The sequence below is a fragment of the Pelecanus crispus genome, chromosome 1, assembly GCF_030463565.1.
Source record: "Pelecanus crispus isolate bPelCri1 chromosome 1, bPelCri1.pri, whole genome shotgun sequence".
Taxonomy (NCBI): domain Eukaryota; kingdom Metazoa; phylum Chordata; class Aves; order Pelecaniformes; family Pelecanidae; genus Pelecanus; species Pelecanus crispus.
The window spans coordinates 86,388,221-86,407,920 of NC_134643.1; the positions used below are offsets into that span (position 1 = coordinate 86,388,221).

The 19,700-nt window shown below is 46.3% G+C and overlaps 1 protein-coding gene across 1 annotated transcript; it reads right to left on the minus strand.

The window, feature by feature from the left end:
* Nucleotides 1-652: 652 nt before the first annotated feature.
* Nucleotides 653-8,418, minus strand: LOC104032552 (C->U-editing enzyme APOBEC-1). Its single transcript, XM_075718768.1, has 4 exons — nucleotides 8,357-8,418; nucleotides 5,001-5,401; nucleotides 4,344-4,459; nucleotides 653-3,351 (listed from the first exon to the last, which is right to left on the minus strand). Exons 1-4 carry the CDS (start codon nucleotides 8,377-8,379, stop codon nucleotides 3,328-3,330), a joined length of 564 nt encoding a protein of 187 aa, XP_075574883.1. The 5' UTR covers nucleotides 8,380-8,418; the 3' UTR covers nucleotides 653-3,327.
* Nucleotides 8,419-19,700: the final 11,282 nt, after the last annotated feature.

Below are 19,700 nucleotides of genomic sequence, written 5' to 3' on the forward strand. Positions count from 1 at the left end.
AGAAGTATGAGGCCAAATCATAGCTTTAGTGTTTAATGACTAAAATGGGTATAAATCAGTGAATATGTATCCTAGTCTTGCCAAAATAACCTAGTGTCAGGGATAGGGGATGGAGAGAGGTTCTATTCCCAAGCACTCAGTACTGACAGCAGGGCTTATACCTCTGCACAGTACAGAGGAGCAAACAACTGAACAGAGGAGTAAACAATCCAGCTTGACTACTGCAAGGGATACAGCTGCATTTTTACAGTTCTTTATGCAGCCTAATGTGCCTTGCTTTTTGTCGTGGTTTAGCCCCAGCCAGCAACTAAGCACCACGCAGCCGCTCGCTCACTCCCCCTGCCCCAGTGGGATGGGGGAGAGAATCAGTGGAGTTAGAGTGAGAAACACTCCTGGGTTGAGAGAAGAACAGTTTAATAATTGAAATAAAGTAAAATAGTAATGATAATAATAACAATATAATAATAATAGTAACAATAATATACAAAGCAAGTGATGCACAATGCAGTTGCTCACCACCTGCCGACCGATACCCAGACAGTTCCTGAGCAGCGATCGCTGCCCCCCGGCCAACCCCCCCCAGCTTATATACTGAGCATGACGTCATATGGTATGGAATAGCCCTTTGGTCAGTTTGGATCAACTATTCTGGCTGTGCCCCCCTTAGCAACAACTAAAACATCAGTGTTCTCATACTAAATTGAAAACACAGCACTATGCCCACTACTAGGAAGAAAATTAACTCTATCCCAGCTGAAACCAGGACAATTTTCAAGGAGTTTCCAGTGGATACATCTAGTGGTCCAGTTCCAGGACAGGCTTGCAGATAAAAATATTTTCTTACTTCTTTCAGCCAGCTGAGTTGGAGCTGCTGAAATGCAATGACCATGGATACTGTAATTATCATTCCACAGTCACACCACCTGGTGGATGGAGGATTTGCTTCTATTGAATGGAGCATCTGTGGATCTTTTAAGTTGCTCTTTTAAGATCAAGTGCTGCTGTCAGTTACATGTTATAGCTCCCAGTGAATCAGTGGAAAATTCTCTAGGCTAGCACAGTCTTTCAAATGCAGACAAATGTTTCAGTGATTAATGATGAGACATTAGTATAGCAAGAACTAGCACTTATTGTGATTAGTTGATCAGTTTAGAACAGAGGCAAGTACTTATTTACATGGCAAGCTGTGAACTTCTGGAATCTGCTGCCCCAGTAAACTGTGGACACAGCTGGCAGGACAGGGTCAAAAGAGATCTGAGCAATTCATGGTAACAAGTCCATAAACAGACACTAAAGATGCAGGGTTCCCAACCACAGTCATTGTGGGTACTGAGGTAGTGTGCCTGGATCATAATGGACCACAGATAGTGGCCAGACTTGTCTGCTTTCCCTAAAAAGCATCTCCTCCTGCCACTACTAGATGTAGTGTCTGGACTATGCTCTCTGCCCCAACAGGGCATTTTCTATGTTTTTAGGTTCACTTCTGTTCCTCTTGCAGCTTGAGGTAGGAGACAAGGCTAGCCGAGAGGACAGCAGGTCTCCAGAGATGTTTCTTTTGGCACCCTGACCTTCTCTTGCCAGAGATTCCTTTTTCAAGAGTTAATGAAATAGTCTGTTTTCATCAAAATGCCTCAGTTGAAGTAAGTTACAGTAAATTAATCAACTGTTGGGGTGCTAATTTAGCAGTCCTCTTTAAGTACCCTTTTCCCATCAGCCTGTGTACCACTGGGCCACATCAGAGGAAGAACAATGTTACCAGAGTATTGGGCCTGGGACACTGTTCCCCATTCTGGCTGCTATCTCCTTCCATTTCCACATCCAGAAGTTTCTCATCAGGGATATTTAGCACTGTCCAGTATACTCAAGAATCCCAGTGACAAGCTGTCTGTCCAGGATACTGGTGGCTTTTAGAAACTGGGGAATGTTAGTGACATTTTGTGATTATTATCTTCTACATACAAGCAGTAAGGCAGCTGGCCATCTTCTGTGGGTGAAATCAGTAGAGGATCAGAGATAACATCGGTCCATTACTTGATGAGGTCGGTCACCTCACAAATAGGGATGTAGACAAAGCAGAGACATTTAATACCTTCTTCGCCTCTGTCTTCAACACCGATGATGGGCCCTGGGACCCCTGGAGCCCTGTGTTGGAAGACCATGACTGGGGGATGGTAAACTCCCAGCCAACCCTGAACTTGTTCGAGACTTGTTGCTCCAGCTGGGTGCACATAAATCTATGCGGCCCAATGGGATTCATCCCAGAGTGGTGAAAGAGCTGGCTGATGTCATTGTGGGACCTCTCTCCATTATTTTTCAATGGTCTTGGGAGCCTGGAGAGGTCCCAGTTGACTGGAAGCTGGCAAATGTTGTCCCAGTTTTCAAGAAGGGTAAGAAGGAAGACCCTGGTAATTACAGGCCTGTCAGTCTCACTTCAGTGCCTGGTAAAATTATGGAGAAGGTTATTCTGAGAGTTACTGAATAACACTTGAGAGACAATGCAGTCATTAGTCATAGCCAGCACAGGTTCATGAGGGGAAAGTCCTGCCTAAGCAACTTTCTTTTTATGACAAGGTCACCCATCTAGTTAACCAAGGAAAGCCAGTAGATGTGGTGGGGTTTGATTTTAGCAAAGCTTTTGATACTGTCTCTCACGATATCCTTCTGGATAAACTGTCCAGCAAACAGCTAGACAAGTCCATAATATGTTGGGTGAGCAATTAGCTGATGGGTCGGGCTCAAAGAGTTATAGTAAATGGGGTTACATCAGGCTGGTGACCAGTTACCAGTGGGGTTCCCCAGCACTCAATTGTAGGCCCAGTGCTCTTTAATGTTTTTATACATGATCTGGACACAGGAATCGAATGCACATTAAGTAAATTTGCTGACAATACTAAACTAGGAGGAGCTGTGGACTCCCCTGAGGGTAGAGAGGCCTTACAGGAAGATCTCGATAGACTAGAGAGCTGGGCAATCACCAACCATATGAAATTTAACAAGAGCAACTGCCGGATTCTCCACCTGGGACAGGGTAATCCTGGTGCTGATCTCTCTCTGGTGACCAGCAACAGGACACGAGGAAATGGAATGACGCTGCCTCAGAGGAAGATCATCTTGGACATAAGGAAAAGCTTCTTCACTGAGAGGGTGGTCGGTCACTGGAACAGGGTCCCCAGGGAAGTGGTCATGGCACCAAGCCTGTCAGAGTTCAAGAAGCATCTGGACGAGACTTTTAGTCATATGGTTTAATTTTAGGTAGTACTGTGAGGAGCAGGGAGTTGGACTCAATGATCTTTACGAGTCCCTTCCAACTTGAGATATTCTGTAATTCTATGATTCTATGAATCGAAGATCCTGAAATGAAAATAAAAATATGACATTTAGATCCTTTAACAATTGCACTTTGGATTTGCTGTGATTTGAAATGGACATAGCAGAAAGTAGTCTATCACTTTTTATAGCCTAGAATATTTCTTTTCCACAGATGCCATATAAAATGGATTTCCCAGATGTTCAATAATCTATCTAGCCATAGATTTCTTCCACTCTGTTTCACTAAAAATAACATTTGTCAGAAAACTCTAATACATTGAAATCAAAATGCTGCAGAACTTATCCTAGTTTTGCTAGAGGGTTTTTTTGTACGCAGTCCTTCCAGGCCAAGGGTGTGGACCTAATCATTCAAGCAGGGTCTCTTGTCTCCTGAGACACAAAATTTCAGCACCATTGGTGAACAGTCTATTTTCTCTCCTGCCTTTCAGAAGGTCTGACACAAAACAAAAACAAAGGTTGGATTTTCCCAGGGGACAGACATTCCCTTTTGAACAGCTTTTCTCATCTCACAGAAACTGTACACTTCAGACCAGTCAGGGAAGTTGCTGAATCAAATCTGGAAGGGACTTTAATGAAGTATGTAGGGGCCCAGTGACTGGGAGGGCGTGTCAAGCCACTGCAGATATTGACAGAAAGCAGCTGAGTAGCATCATTTGGTGAACAGAAACCCATGCCCAGATTCTGATTAGAAAGGAATCTGGTGGAGGGTTTCTGGGATGATACTGGAGTTTCAGCTGATAATCTGGGGATTTCCCACTCTGGAGCCTGAAGGAGAAAAGCTCCACTCTTAGTCTCTGCTTTGTAATATGATGGAAAAAAATCCACAGTGCTTCTCTCCCAATGGGACAGGATAGTTCCTATGATTTTACTGTATTACTTTTTCCAAAAGCATGCTTCAGCACCCTTTAAACTCCAACTAGATATGAACATCATCTTTCTGCTCTTTACAGCTCAGTGACCCCAGACTGCAAATCATTTCATGTGGTTCCCCCTATCCCTCAGAGTCTACTAACCTTAAATAATTTGTTGAGCTTTGAACGATTATTATTTATCTCTGGCTGAAAGCCCTCAGTCCAGGAATCATCATCAGCGCCTCCTTGGATAAAGGTTTTCCAACAGTCATTATAGTCTGGAGAAATGGAATCAAGATGAGTTCATTCAGATGCCAGACAAGCTCAGGGAACAAGAATTTTTAACCTCTTCCTTGTGCCCATGACAAAGAGACCACTTGGCTGTGGACAGGCCAGCTGATGGATGCTGCCCACTCTGTATTTGGAACCGCTGTCATTCTCTCTGGGCATTTTTTTTTCTCCTCTCTTAACAGTGGAGGGCCCCTTCAACCAGCCTTATCCCAGCAGCTGCATTTAGTCCTCTAGGACAAGGGAGAAGCATCCTATCTCCCATTCCCTCAGGAGTGACAGAAAAATGGTGTCTCTAAACAAGGGAGAATTTTCATACAGGTCTGGTTGCTAAGAGTTCCATCCCCCTTCTCCTGCAATATTTGAACATCTTTTTTTGGATGCGACACTCAGTCGCTGAACGGTGATGGATGTGCCCCCAAAGAAGCTGGGCAGGACACTGGGCACAGAAGCAAGCCCATACCAGATTCACCCATGCACAAATTTCACATGTTCACCCTTCCCAGTCCCATAAAGCACAGGAATCCTTGCCTTTAATTTCCATGACAGCAATGGTTACTCTTGCTGAGCTCATAAGGTTCCTCAGACCTTGGCAGAAATACTCCCATTCTATGTGATAAATCCGTGCTACACGTATATCTATGTTCACATTTGAGTGCTGCTTTAAGAAATTCAGTATTTTATGGCAGCATTTCGCACAAGGACTCCAGGACAAGTACCAGATGATGGAACAGTTGACGTAATTATTGGATCTTCTCATCTTAAAGATCCTTTCCAGGAAGTAGACTTCAGCATGGCAACCCTCATTTTTGACCCAGTGTATCCAAGGCCTGCCAGTCTCACCCCACTGCAGTTTGCATAGTAGGTATGTGTCCTTTGGATACTGACGGGGGTCAAAATGATTCTTTAATGTCTTCTTAGATATATACATGCTGAAACAGAAAAGAAACTTCAAGGAATCACTGTTTACAACTTTGTTTTCAGTAGCTCTCCAGTACACAAAAAAGGGAAAGGGTGGCGGAAACGAGAGGAGAACTGAGAAGGGCAAAACATGGGAGAGCAATGCAAGGAAAATGGAGATGTAGGCACCTTGGCAGGGTAAAGGAACCAAACCCTGAACCACTTAATCCTCCCTTTGTCTGCAACTGCATGCAAAACTTTCACCTCCTCACCTCTCCCTACGGCTGTCCTCTTCCCCGTCATTATGAGTATTTCTAAAAGCCTTCTCTATCTTTTTATGCATCAGACATTTTTCCAGGGCTTCTATGTAGCCCTTTTCAATGTAGGGAGCTGTTGCAAATTTTGTGAAAAATAAAAAATAAAAGAAAGAAAATAAAACCACTGATAAATTATGGAGCTGAGTATTTCTCCTCATTGGATTCTCTTGCTGTTTGCATTTTCATAAGGATTAGCCCAGTCGGCACAATCCTACATGAGAGGAGGAAAAGGAAGTGCTCTATACAAAAAGATGCAGCTCCCAAGAATGACATTTTCTGACAGATCGTCCATCTCTTAGATCCACATCTATTCAGTTCAGAACAGATCTCTAAATATTGTCAATTAAGTAACTATACAAAGACTGCCAGTGTTGGTCATGAATTTATCCTTTATACCAGTAATTATTCATGATATATAAATAAGAAGTCATCATTAGCACTTTGTAGGCTTTGTACAACTGCTTTATATAGAGATTTATGTAAGAATGCACTTCAGATACATATTTTTCCATATTAGAGTAATTCAGAATAAATCTAGCAGACATTAAGCCTATTAGCTTAAATTTCTTTAAAACTTTTTGATGATTAGAGAACACATATATCTAAAATACATAATTTATACATTATATATATAATATGTGTGTGTGTGTATATACACACATACAGTGACAGTGTTTGAAGTTCACCAAAGAAAATACATTGAACCTTCAATACTCAAGCCCAATTAGTTCATCTAATTCTTACAGAAGGTCTCTTTAAGGTTTTGGAAAGCAGTATTGCAATAGATTACAGAGACCTGATTTGTTCAAAGGTATCTGTAGTTGTTGCCCTCTGATTATAACATACAGACAAGTTAAAATTTCCAGGTCTTACTTAAATTGGTCTTAAGCACCCTCTTGCCTGTGTCTCGACCATAAAATACTGCACTTTGGATAAGCTATTGCAGTGGGTGTCCTGTGCACATTTTCAGGGACATAAAGCCATTTCTTTAGAACAATCTTGCAATACACTAATCTTCAAGATAAAACCACCTTAAAGATGTGTTAAGCTAAGTGAAATTTATTGTGTAATCAACTTAATCCAATATAAACAAAAGTCTGCATTCTTATAAATATCTGCTAGATATGACTTGCTATTTTTAAAATAATGGATTAATGTAAATTTAAAGAGCTCTAACAGAAGGACAGACAAGAAATTTAAAAAACATCATGAAATATTTCCACATTATAGAGTCTATGCAAAATCCCAGCACCTATTCCCTTTTGTCCCCAAAACAGATAAGAAAATACTTAAAATAAGTTGTGAGTTTATAGATAAATTGCCCAAAGGCATGCAATCAATTTTTTTTTTAATTTTATAGCTATCATAAACAGTCCTTGCTGTTCAGCATTGTTATGTACAGTACACATATACACATGGAGCCTAACTCAAAAAATCAAGCACTTAATAGCTGGTTCCTTGATACAAATATGAGACAAAATTGAGACTTAGCAAATCAAAGAAAAAAAAAGTCCTAAAACTTTTTTAGTTTTCTTTCTAAATTTGGTTCATCAGTCTCATGAAGGTAAACTTGTAACCCTTTCAGAACTTTCAGAGCTGGAGAGAAATACACCAACTGTAAAGACTGACTTGAGTACTCGAAAGGTGAATTGCACCCAAAAATGTTTAGAGGAGTTAGAGGAGAAAATGGCAGAGGGATGACAGCCAAGATAACTGTCTCCTAGGTTTTATCTTCTTTGCCATTAATATGCAGCTGCTATGTAAATGTGAATTAAACCTTGAAAATGTATTGACTGATTACATATATCTTTTAAAAGGTGTTATATATATCTTTTCTATTGCTCCATTATCCATAACTTGAACAGGAATGCAGTGGGTTTATTTTAAAACGTACTAATTTTATGAAAACAGCTCCTAAACCTAATATCTCTTTTATTAAAACTCTGCATAATAAACTGCACCGTTATAGATATTTAATAAATTTCCTTCCTTCCCCTAACACTTTTTATTAGAAACTATTTAAAATTCTGCTCACTGCAAGATAATAATAATAGTAATATCTAAAAATGTAAGAGCATAGATGTGTCAAAACTTCTTTAATCCCTGTTTTTCCTCCATTGCTAACGCCTTGCACAGTCAATGCACTTCTTTACTAAACTTTGCACTAGAACTTTTTTTTCCCCTCTATTGGACAGAAAATGTCTGGTCCGACACTTCCTGTTTATTTTGTGGCACAACAGCCATTTCAAGACGTTGAAACAGTCAAGAAGGGAAGAGGCACTTTTGGATTCTCTTGCTGCCCAGCGTTGGGGTGAGCCAGCTCCTGCCTTAGCCCTTCCCCAACCCACCCCCATCTTTCACTCGTTTTTATCAGAGCCTTTTGTTCCCTGCCATTTTACAGCTCCTGTGACAGTTTTATGCCGGCGGGAACTTCCCCAACAGGCTCAGACTCCGGTGTGGCCCCTCGCACTTACACAGAGGGCCAGGGCCCTGACTTGGGTACGCTGGCACAAGTAGCACCCTCGCCCTTCCCCAAGCAAGGCAGAGACTTTGCACACACAGAAAGCACACCCCTGGGGTGACAAAGCGAGGGGTCCCCTTGGGTTGGAGCAACGACAACACAGAGCTGAAGATGGGTGAGGTTTTTTGGTCAGCAATTGTTTTTTTTACCCTCTCAGTTTTTTCTTGTACATGGCTTCTCCTCTCCCCGTGAACCCTCCGGCACCGCTCTTCTCCTTTGGTGCTGTCCTCCTTCCTGTTTCTGTTCCTGTAGACGGGGGTTCCGCTCACGGCCGATGAAGGAGCACGCCCCCAGGCTCCGCTGGCTCCGGGTGATGTAAGAGGAAAGGGAAAAAAATGGTTTGACGGTGGTTGCTGCCACATAATGACATGTCTTTACAAGCCTGCCCTTGGCAGCACTCATCCCTCACCCCTTTGCTGGGGAGTGAGGGCTGGTACATGTTTCCAGTTGAAAACGTAATAATTGGACAATCTCTTTGAAGCCTGGTTGTAAGTTTGAAAGGGATGATAACGTTTCATTGGCAGAAAAAAGAGATTCATTCTTCTGTGCAGGAAGCTCCTCCCAGTGGTGCAGCTGTTCTGCATGGCGTGCAGGCCTTTCCTCCGAAGCACCCGGAGATCGGCTCTGTGGAACGCATGGTAGTTCGGCCTCACACGTCACAAGATCTTTCCATGCTGTCAGAGCTTTGTCAAGGACAAGTGCTCACAAATACCTCTGATGAGAGACTTCACTCAGAAGGTATTGGCAAAGCTCACTCACCTTGCCTGCCAGAAGGTTGAGAGTTCCCCCTGCGGAGGAAGAGAGGGGACTGCGTATTGGGAGCCTTGCAGAAGACGTGGCATTCGAGGAGCTGGTGATCTCAAACACGCCATGTCTGCTCTCTCTGGCCTTGTGCTTAGGGACTGAGAAGCCTGCATGTTACTAAGGTAATGTGTAATTTCTATACATAGGTCTGTGCTGCACTATGCTGCACGTCCAGCGTGTCCTTCAGGCCGTGCCATGCCGCACAAAACCCTTGGCCGCAGGATAAACCTAGCTGGTGGATTGTAACAGCGGAGCCTGCAGGCAGCTCCTGCTTGGCACCGGCAATTGCACTACCAGCCTGGCCCTGCCATTATCTACACATGCAGCAGGAAGTTCGAACATCCTTTGGGAACAGCATTGTGTTCCTGTAAGAAAAGATGCAATAGTTCAGATGACCAAGAAGGGGGAGCTTCCCTTCACAGACAGGAGCTGCGCAGCGTGTCATGGGGAAATCCATCCGGAGTCTGTCCAACCCTGCACGAACACAGGGTGCCCAGCATCTGAAGGCATGTTAGATTTACTCGCTGTCTGTATTTCTCTTTATTCTCTTTTATTAAAACAGCTGTTTTATTTAGCCATTTGTTGTTAGGCCTTTCTTACTGAGATCCAGTAAGTACCCTGTACCATCTCTCTTGCACGTAAGTGATGCTGGCCAGGCCACTGAGATGCACACATCTTGGTGCTGCTGAGTATATGGGTAAGACAGTGCAAGGGGACAAAACCCATTCATTTTGAGATTTGTAAAATAAAATCACAGTCTCCTTCCTTAAGGTCTTTTTGAGTCTTGTTACACTAATTTCTTATGGAGACATTTAGGAAAGATACTAGCTCCCAAGACCCACAGAGTTACTACTGTTCACCTAACTGCTATGCTAGAAGAACACAGTGCAGCTCAGCAAATTTGCCAGCCCTCTTCTGAAAACACAGGCAAGGCAAAACTGGCAAGAGTCACAATCCTAGGGTGACACTGAAGAGCAGCTACAATTACCAGTCACTCGGGAGCTCATATTCTGCTTGCAGATTAACTGCACTGTGGATGCAGAGAGCTTAGCTGGCTCTATGCAAAGTCTGGCTGGGTTCATTAGCTGAGGCACAGCACTGCCTGCTCAGGTCTGGAAACATTACAAACACTTTCACAAGACACCAAGCTTAAGCTAACAAGCAGCAAATGTGTCTAGAGAGCATGCTGCAGAGACTCTGCAGACGTATTGCTGAGACTAGGAGCCCAGGGGAGCCGTGGACAATGACACCCAAATGACTCCTCATAGACCCATGCAGGGACCAGTTCTGCCTCAGGGTGAGCTACGCCACACTCTGCGTGCCAGCAGCATTCTGTGGTCCAGGAGGGTAGGTTACCTCAGGCTCAACACTGCTTGGATGCACAGAGTCAGTTTTGGCCTAATACAGTGAGAGGGCTATTTGGCCCTCCAGGAACTGGCCTTGGGGTTTTTTTCGCAGTCACCGAGGTGAAGGGCTCCAGAGTGGATGCTTGTGCCGGGGCACCCTTGCTAAGGCGGCAAAAGCGCAGGGAGAGAGAGGGCAGCCCAGCCCCCCGCCTAGAGCGGGAAAGAGCGGGAAAGGGCGAGCTGCTGCTGAGCAGCAGCTCTGATGCAGCGTGGGCGGGGACAGGAGTGACAGCGGCCAAACACCCCACCTATAAAAGCAGCCCCTAGGGAGCGCGGCAAACAGGACGAGCAAACAGGACGTGGTGCGTCAGTTTGCACGGCAGTACACACAGGCAGGGTGTGCAGGGAAGGCCGAGTGCCCCCCCTCCTAGCTCAAGAGGTAGGTTTGGTAAGTTCAGCTGGTGAGAGGGAGCCTGGGCATGGCCATGGTATCCACCCGGCGGAAGGCTGTATCCCCTGCACTAGCCAGAAAGGATGCATCCACCCAGACTGGGCTCCCAGGGAAACACACAGCCATCCAGGTCTCTGGCTGCAGGGAGTGCCACCAGATTGCCCTGGGAACAGATGGCAGTGGAGGGAACAGCTGTATGCGCTGTGATCAGGTGGACTATCGACTTGGCCTGGTGGCAGAGCTAAGGGAGGAAGTAGACAGGCTACGGAGCATCAGGGAGTCTGAGCAGGAGATAGACTGGTGGAACCACGCTCTGAGATCCCAGAAACCTGACCAGGGACAGCCTCCAGAGAAAGCCTGTGACCAAAGGGATCCAGTATCCTTCCCCCACCAGGATGTAGGCAGGGTCTTAGAGGGAAACAGCGGGTGGAAACAAGTCCACAATCGGGGCAGCAAGCGAACCCTTTCCTTGCCCACCATGACTCCCCAGGTGCCTCTGCACAACAGGTATGAGGCTCTAGAGGTGGAGGACCAGTCAGTGGATGATGTGGGTGTTGATCCATCTATACCAGAGGAGTTGCCAAGACCACAAAGACCTAACCCCCATATTCCTACCACCTCCACAAGGAAGAAAAGAAGGGTCATAGTTGTAGAAGACTCCCTTCTGAGGGGAACAGAGGGTCCAATATGCCGGGTGGACCCTCCTCATAGGGAAGTCTGCTGCCTCCCAGGAGCCCGGGTCAGAGATATCGCCAGGAGACTTCCCAGCCTGGTACAGCCCTCGGACTACTACCTGTTACTGCTCTTCCATGTGGGTGGTGATGAAGTTGCAGTGCACAGCCCAAGGGTGATTAAAAGAGACTTCAGGGCCTTGGGACGGTTAGTGAGGGAATCTGGGGTGCAGGTGATCTTTTCCTCCCTTCTTCCAGTTGTGGGAGGTGACATTGGTAGGTACAGGCGGATCCAATCTCTTAATACATGGCTCCATGGCTGGTGCCACCATCACAACTTTGGGTTTTTTGACAATGGGATGACCTACATGGCACCAGGCTTGCTGGCATCAAATGGGAGCCACCTTTCTCAAAGGGGAAAGAGGGTCTTTGCTCAGGAGCTTGCGAGACTCACTGACAGGGCTTTAAAGTAGATGTGAAGGGGGAGGGGGAACATACCAGGCTTGCCTAGGACAAGCTGTTGGATGGTACGCAATGGTTAGAGGGATGGGGTGCTACTATGAGCCCTCAACCTGTTGCCCAGAGGGATGATGGGGATGCTGCAGCACAGCTGAAGTCTTGCAGAGATGAGCTGGGGGCTCCTGAGGTAGTAGGAACTCACAAGGAAACCTCCGTGAAACACCCCAAGGGAAACAAGGGATGTTCCACTAAGAAGGCAATACGACCAACAGCCCAGATGAAATGCCTCTACATGAATGCACGCAGCATGGGGAACAAACAGGAGGAGCTGGAAGCTGCTGTGCTACTAGAAAGCTACAACCTGATTGCCATAACTGAAACTTGGTGGGACGAATCCCATGACTGGGATGTGGCTATTGATGGCTACAGGCTGTTCAGAAGGGACAGGCGAGGAAGGAGGGGCAGGGTCATTGCCCTCTACGTAAAGAAATCAATACAGTGTGAGGAGCTGTCCCTGAAGAATAGCCACGAGCAGGTCGAAAGCTTATGGGTAAGAATCAGAGACAGAGGCAACAAAGGGAACCTTGTGGTTGGTGTCTACTACAGGCCACCTGATCAAGGGGAGCCTACTGACGAAGCCTTCTTCCTCCAGCTCCAGAAGGCTTCACGCTTGCAGAATCTTGTCCTGCTGGGGGACATAAACCACCCCGACATTTGCTGGAAAAGCAACATGGCGAGCTGTAAGCAATCCAGGAGACTCCTAGAATGCATTGAGGACAACTTCCTAAGCCAAGTAATAGAAACCCCTACCCAAGGGGTTGCGATACTGGACCTGATGGTCACCAATGCAAGTGAGCTCATTGGTGATGTCAAGACTGGAGGCAGCTTGGGCTGCGGTGATCATGCATTGGTGGAGTTCACGCTCCTGAAGGGCATGAGAAAAGTGAGGAGTATAGTCAGGATGCTAAATTTTAGGAAAGCAAACTTCCAGCTCTTCAAGGAGTTAGTCAGAAGGACCCCCTGGGAGACGGTCCTCAGGGACAGGGGAATGGAACAGAGCTGGCAGATCTTTAAGGACATCTTCCATAGAGTGTAAGAGCTCTCAGTCCCCGAGTGTAAGATATCAGGCAAGGAAGGGAAGAGACCAGCACAGCTGAGTCAAGACCTGCTGGTCAAACTACAGAGCAAGAGGGAACTGCACAGGCAGTGGAAGCAGGGACAGGTGTCCTGGGAAGAGTACAGGGAAGCTGCCTGGTGGTGTAGGGATGGGGTCAGGAAGGCCAAGGCGCAGCTGGAACTGAATTTGGCAAGGGATGTAAAGAATAACAAGAAGGGCTTCTACAGGTATGTCAACCAGAAAAGGAAGGTTAAAGAAAGCATACCCCCTCTGATGAACAAGAATGGCGAACTTGTATCAACAGATGAGGAGAAGGCTGGGGTACTCAACAACTTCTTTGCCTTGGTCTTCACCAGCAACCCCTCTCCTCACCCCTCCCGAGTCAATAGACCAAAAGATGGAGAGCAGGGGGATAAAGCCCTTCCCACTGTAAGGGAAGATCACGTTCAAGGCCACCTGAAGAACCTCAATGTACACAAGTCTATGGGACCTGATGAGATGCATCCCAGAGTCCTGAGGGAACTGGCTAATGTAGTTCCCAAGCCACTGTCCATGATATTTGAAAAGTCATGGCAGTCAGGTGAAGTCCCTGCTGACTGGAAGAAGGGGAACGTTGTGCCCATTTTTAAAAAGGGAAGAAAGGAGGACCCTGGGACCTAGTGACCTGTCAGCCTCACCTCTGTGCATGGGAAGATCATGGAGCAGATCCTCCTAGAAGATATGCTCAAGTACATGGAAGACAGGGGTGTGATTGGAGACAGCCAGCACCGATTCACCAAGGGCAAGTCCTGCCTGACCAACCTAGTGGCTTTCTATGAAGGAGTGATTGCATCAGTGGACAAGGGAAAAGCAATGGATGTCATCTATTTGGACTTCTGTAAAGCCTTCAACACAGTCCCCCACAACATCCTTCTCTCTCAACTGGGGAGATATGGATTTGATGGGTGGACTGTTCGGTGGATAAGGAATTGGCTGGATGGTCACATCCAGAGGGTCATGGTCAATGGCTCGATGTCCAAATGGAGACTGGTGACAAGTGGAGTCCCTCAGGGGTCTGTACTGGGACTGGTGCTGTTTAACATCTTCATCAATGACACAGACAGTGGGATCAAGTACACCGTCAGCAATTTTGCAGATGACACCAAGCTGAGTGGTGCGGTTGACACACCAGAAGGATGAGATGTCATCCAAAGGGACCTGGACAAGCTGGAGAGGTGGGCCTGTGTGAACCTCATGAGGTTCAACAAGGCCAAGTGCAAGGTCCTGCCCAGGACCCAGGTGGGATGGGGCAACCCCCAATATCAATACAGGCTGTGGGATGAAGGGATTGAGAGCAGCCCTGCAGAGAAGGACTTGGGGGTACTGGTAGATGAAAAGCTGGACATGAGCCGGCAGTGTGCGCTTGCAGCACAGAAAGCCAACCGTATCCTGGGCTGCATCAAAAGAAGCGCAGCCAGCAGGTCGAGGGAGGTGATTCTGCCCCTCTACTCTGCTCTGGTAAGACCTCACCTGGAGTACTGCATCCAGCTCTGGGGCCCTCAGCACAAGAAGGACATGGACCCACTGGAGCGGGTCCAGAGGAGGGCCACAAAAATGATCCGAGGGCTGAAGCACCTCTCCTACGAGGACAGGCTGAGAGAGTTGGGATTGTTCAGCCTGGAGAAGAGAAGGCTATGGGGAGACCTTGTTGTGGCCTTTCAGTACTTAAAGGGGGCCTACAGGAAAGATAGGGATAATCTTTTTAGCAAGGCCTGTTGTGACAGGACAAGGAATAATGGTTTTAAACTAAAGGAGGATAGATTTAGATTGGATATAAGGAAGAGATTTTTTACAATGAGGGTGGTGAGGCACTGGAACAGGTTGCCCACGGAGGCAGTGGAGGCCCCATCCCTGGAAACATTCAAGGTCAGGTTGGATGGGGCTCTGAGCAACCTGATCTAGTTAAAGCTGTCCCTGCTCACTGCAGGGGGTTTGGGCTAGATGACCTCTAAAGGTCCCTTCCAACCCACAGCATTCTATGATTCTATGATTCCATTACCTGGGATATCCCCAAACTCCGTGAGTTGACAGTATGAGGATTTTGGTTTCCATTTCTCTTTTTGTGGTGTACCTGAAGAAGAGTGCTGAGTCCTGTCTCTTCTGAGGGACAAGGAGCTTCAGTGATTTCAGGGCTGATGCTGGAGCTAGTGCCAGATGTTGACACCAGCTTGTCAAACTCTCTTGGCTTGAGTGCTGGCTGCCTCAGAAACCACGTCTCTCCATGTGGGGCAAAGTGAGTACTGTGGGCTGTTGGCTAACCAATGTACACCACCCTAACCTGATGGGCAAACTTTGTGTGTGGCTTGGATGAGGATGTAAAGACATGCATGACCAGTGTGTTCATTTTGACATGGTGGTTTGTGCATGCATTCGAAGTATCTGGCAACAGTGCAACTTTCTGAAAGCTGAAAAGGATCAGAGATACTATCAGAAAAGGTCTGCTAGGAATGCATACGTGTGAAGTATTAAATATGCTACTTCTGACATAAAAAAATACAAATGGAAGTTCATTGTGGGAATTCATGAAGCTCAAGGTTGTGATAAACTCACCTACCTCTGACTGAAAAATCTATATTACTAATGAATAGGCCTCTTTGGAGATTTCACATTGAGACATAGAACACTTAAGATAAGACAGTGACACTCAGCCTGTAATGGGCTGAGTGGAGATTTGTTGGGAAAGTTTCCTACAGGATAATATGCAGTATGCGTTTGTTTCCATGACCCATTCCAGCGACCCTGCTCTGACAGCAATAAATGTCACCTGAGATGAAGTCAAGAGATGGGATAGTACTTTCCTAAACTGCAGGAGCTCTGTTCACTAGAATGAGCCTGCCAACAACTTCCTCCAAAGAGGTAAGCAGTATGTGACGGGCTTATAAGCAATGCCTATATCTCTTCTCCAGAAGCCATTTCCATTCAACATATTACTTCACCTCTAGCTCCACAAACTATATTGTTCGTATCTGTGACCCCTGAAAGCCCGTAGCAGATGGACACACATTCATTGCAACAGCTATAATTTCTTCAACCTGTGATTCTCAGTCACATACTCTCCATCATGCAACCAACATTAGTGAATGACACAGGGGTGTAAAACTAACACAGCCTGAGATTCAAGAACATAGCATTTCCTAGGTAAGGTTCTCTTCAGTCTTCCAGAGACTGCTTTTCCTGCTCCAGGTTTCATCATCTCCTGTGTACTGCAACAGCAACATGGCATGCTGATCTAGATTTCTCACAGCTTGGGGAAAGAGATGCTTTTGCTGTGCTGTGACAGCTTCACATCATGTTGTCAAGCCACAGGTTAACCTTCTCTGAGTGAGCTGGCAACAAAAGGCTGGATGTTGAGGGCTTCCAGTTTCCAAACACCCAGGGCTTGAACTGCCTCCTCCTGCTGCTGCTGCAGGGTCCTAGGACTGGATGAAAATGACACGCTGCACTGCTGAGATAACATTAGCCCTCCCACCACAGAGTGGGAAGTCTTTACTTAAGGCCATGTCCTGGTATGGTGGCTGCCCTCAGAAACAGACAGTCCCTTCCTGGGAAGCTGCCCAAACATCTGCTCTGTGCAACAGGAGTGCATCTTTGCAATGCACAGCATGAGCCATGCTCAGCACCACCTGGAGCACCAGCTTCACTCATTCAGGGCATATGCTGGTGCAAAATCACAGCTGGGGGGAGTCAGCAGAGCCCTGTCGGAATGTGGCTGTGGGCCCACACCTGAGCTAGAACAAATCTGTGGCGCCTACCGATGACCAGCAGCACTACCTGGGTCTGGCATTAATGGTCAGGGGTCTGCCGGGTAATTAATAAGTATTATTAATTACAGGGGTCTGATGGGGTTATAGAGGAAGCAGGTTAGGTAACTAGATTGGTAGACACCCAATGAAGAGAAGAAGAAAACTGATGACTTTGATGTGTCCACAGTCATTTTGCCTTTTGAGCACTCTGGACACATTTGTTACTTCAGTGAAAGATTGGATACCACGATGACAAACATGATGTGAGATCATCAGCAGGTAGGTAACTCAACCAGGAATACAAAACATCTTGTTCTGACGGCTCAGTCATGAGACATATGAGTCATAATGTTCCAGTTTAATCTATCTCATTCAGTATGCTGCTCTTTATTACTCAATGAAATAGAAACCATAACATAACTGCATTTTTGTGATTAATTATCCTCTTTTAAAAGCTTGCAGAGTATCAGGGAATATTTCCTATGCACATATTGGATGTTGGTCCCCCAACAGCTGGGCCTTTCTATCCCCCATATCTATTTGGGATCTTGTTAAGGAGCCTTTATCACCTTCCAGAGTTGAACAGGATACAAGAATCTGTACAAGCCATGAGCTTTATAGGAAACAATTGTCACCAAAACCAGTGTATCACAAAACTAAGGCACTCCCTAGCACATCTCTCTGTAGCCTTCTGGATGTTGTTGACCTTTCCTGTCAGGTTCTGAAGTCTTTCCTTACATCTCGGCCCTTCTAGCCTCAGACCCGCGTCACAGCCACTCATCTGACATTATGTATTTGTCCAGGCCCCTGGCACAAAGAACAAAAGGGACAGTTCAGAGCTCAAAAAACAAGAGGCAAATAAATACCCCAGGAAAATCACTGATCCCTCTTATTAAGCTTGTTTCCTTGCTTTATAAGGCACATGCTGCCCTAATGATTTGCAAAGAGTTTGAATTGGATGATAATGGGGGCAGACAGTGAAATAGCTTCTGTTTTGAAAGCTGGTGTTTGAAGGAAGGAAAAGGGAATGGGAAAAGTCTGCCTGAGCAGTGCAATAGCATAAAGGATTTCCCTCACTCTTTAAAGGAGATCTCTCTTTTCTGCATCATCCATGTGCCGTCCGGACACTTCTCACTGCCAAGAGACTGCCCTGAACGGTGACACTGCCCTTCGGTTACTCCACCTCAAATAGCTGGTCAAGGAAACTCTTCCCATAAAGGGGGAACACGAGTCAGACAGAGGCAAGGAAAGCCAGGCTGGGATACAACACATCTCCGTGCAGCTCTAGCTGTCCATTTGCAAGGCCCTTCCATTACCAGAGGAATTTCTTAGAGACATTTGTGGTAACAGAAGCCAGTCCACCCCTCAGCACTACCCAGCATCCTCCATGCCACCCCAGAGGCAGCAGGCAGCTGCGTACACATCCATGGCACAGCAGCACAAGGGACAGGCCAGCAGAACTGAGGATACTCAGGTAGGATTGGCCCCTGCGCTTGCCTGTGGGATAGCCTGCACTAGGCACAACTGATGCGGAATCTGCCTCCGCATGCTGGGGCCATCGCTGCTCCTATCCCAAGCCTGAAAATGCCCCATCTCATTCCAGTCCATGGACAGCCCTTTGCTGCACCAGCATCAATAGCTCTGGGAAATGCTGCCTGCCTTGCAGTTCAACTCCAATGTCTGCAGGCTTCTTTTCAGACACAAACACATGACCACCGCAGGGGCAGTGTGGCTAGGCAGTGGAATTTGTCTCTGATCTCTGCCCTCAAGTCAGCCCTGTGTCCATCTCCTCTCTTGAATCTGTGTATCTCCAGAAGGAAAATTCAAGCTTCGGCAGTGGGTAGTAGGCGAGTGAAAGGAGAGATGGGGATAAGCAGGCTCTCTAAGGGCATGGTGGCTGTGCAGAGGGTGGTAGGACCAAGGGTTTTGGCAAAAGCCCATAGCAAGGGAAAAAAAATCCCAGTTCAGGTAAAATCTACTGTGAGACAGAGAATGAGGAAAACTTCTTTTTTTTTTTCTCTGGCCCCAGGTTGTCCTGGGTCTTCAGCATCAGAAAGATACAACATGAGCCAGGACAACTTTATCTTGACTTCAAGCAACAGACTGTCTCTATACTGGGATTTTGTAGTGATGCCTAAAGGAGAAGGAGCAGGGTGAGCTGTGAAATGGGCTCAAGTCCAAATCCCAAAACAACAGTCAAAGTTGCTTTATTGGGCTTGCATCATATGGTTTGAAGCAGGATAGCTCCACTTACCACAGCACAAATTGTTCATAGTGCTGCAGCAGGACTATCCCTGGCTCTTTGTTATTGCTGTTCTGCTGCCAGTTACCACCTTTGCAGTTCTGTTATTGGGAAGGACAGAATGAACAGTGTCCTCTGTAGATTTTTTTAATGTTTAATTCTAATCCAGTCAGTTCTGCAAGAGGTAGTAAAAGAGCTTGGAGAGCCACTCTGCAAAGGAACAGATGGGTTTGGGCCAAAAATAACCGGGCACGCAAGCAAACCAAAATGGAAAGCTGCAATATGATATGAAACAAGGCATCACAAACTTGGGAAATTCCATTTTCACAGAAATACCTTTCCTGACTGACTTCAGCCAAGCTTGAAGACAGCTGGCCAGAAATCAGCAATTCCGTTTCCTGAAAAGCATCACCCTGATGAAATGTCTTTATTCTGACTCACAACGCAAACAAACTCCTTCCCTCCCCTCCCAGTCTCACTGGCCTCTCACCCACATTCTGTGTTGTCCTCTGAAACAGCTGATAGCCTGTGGCATGCAGCTGGGATGCCGCAGAGGCAGGTTTAAAAAGGGGTATGAACCTGAGTCTCACCCAGGAGTGGCTACCCAGTTAATTGCCGCCT

What these genes read in the sequence shown, in the direction of transcription:
- LOC104032552 (XM_075718768.1), bottom strand. Translation starts at nt 8,379, where the DNA reads ATGTACAAGAAAAAACTGAGAGG. An exon ending in TACAAGAAAAAACTGAGAGG is followed by an intron (nt 5,402 to 8,356) that starts GTAAAAAAAACA and finishes TTTCTGTTTCAG; the next exon opens with CATGTATATATCTAAGAAGA. An exon ending in AGCTCAACAAATTATTTAAG is followed by an intron (nt 3,352 to 4,343) that starts GTTAGTAGACTC and finishes TTTTCATTTCAG; the next exon opens with GATCTTCGATTCATAGAATC.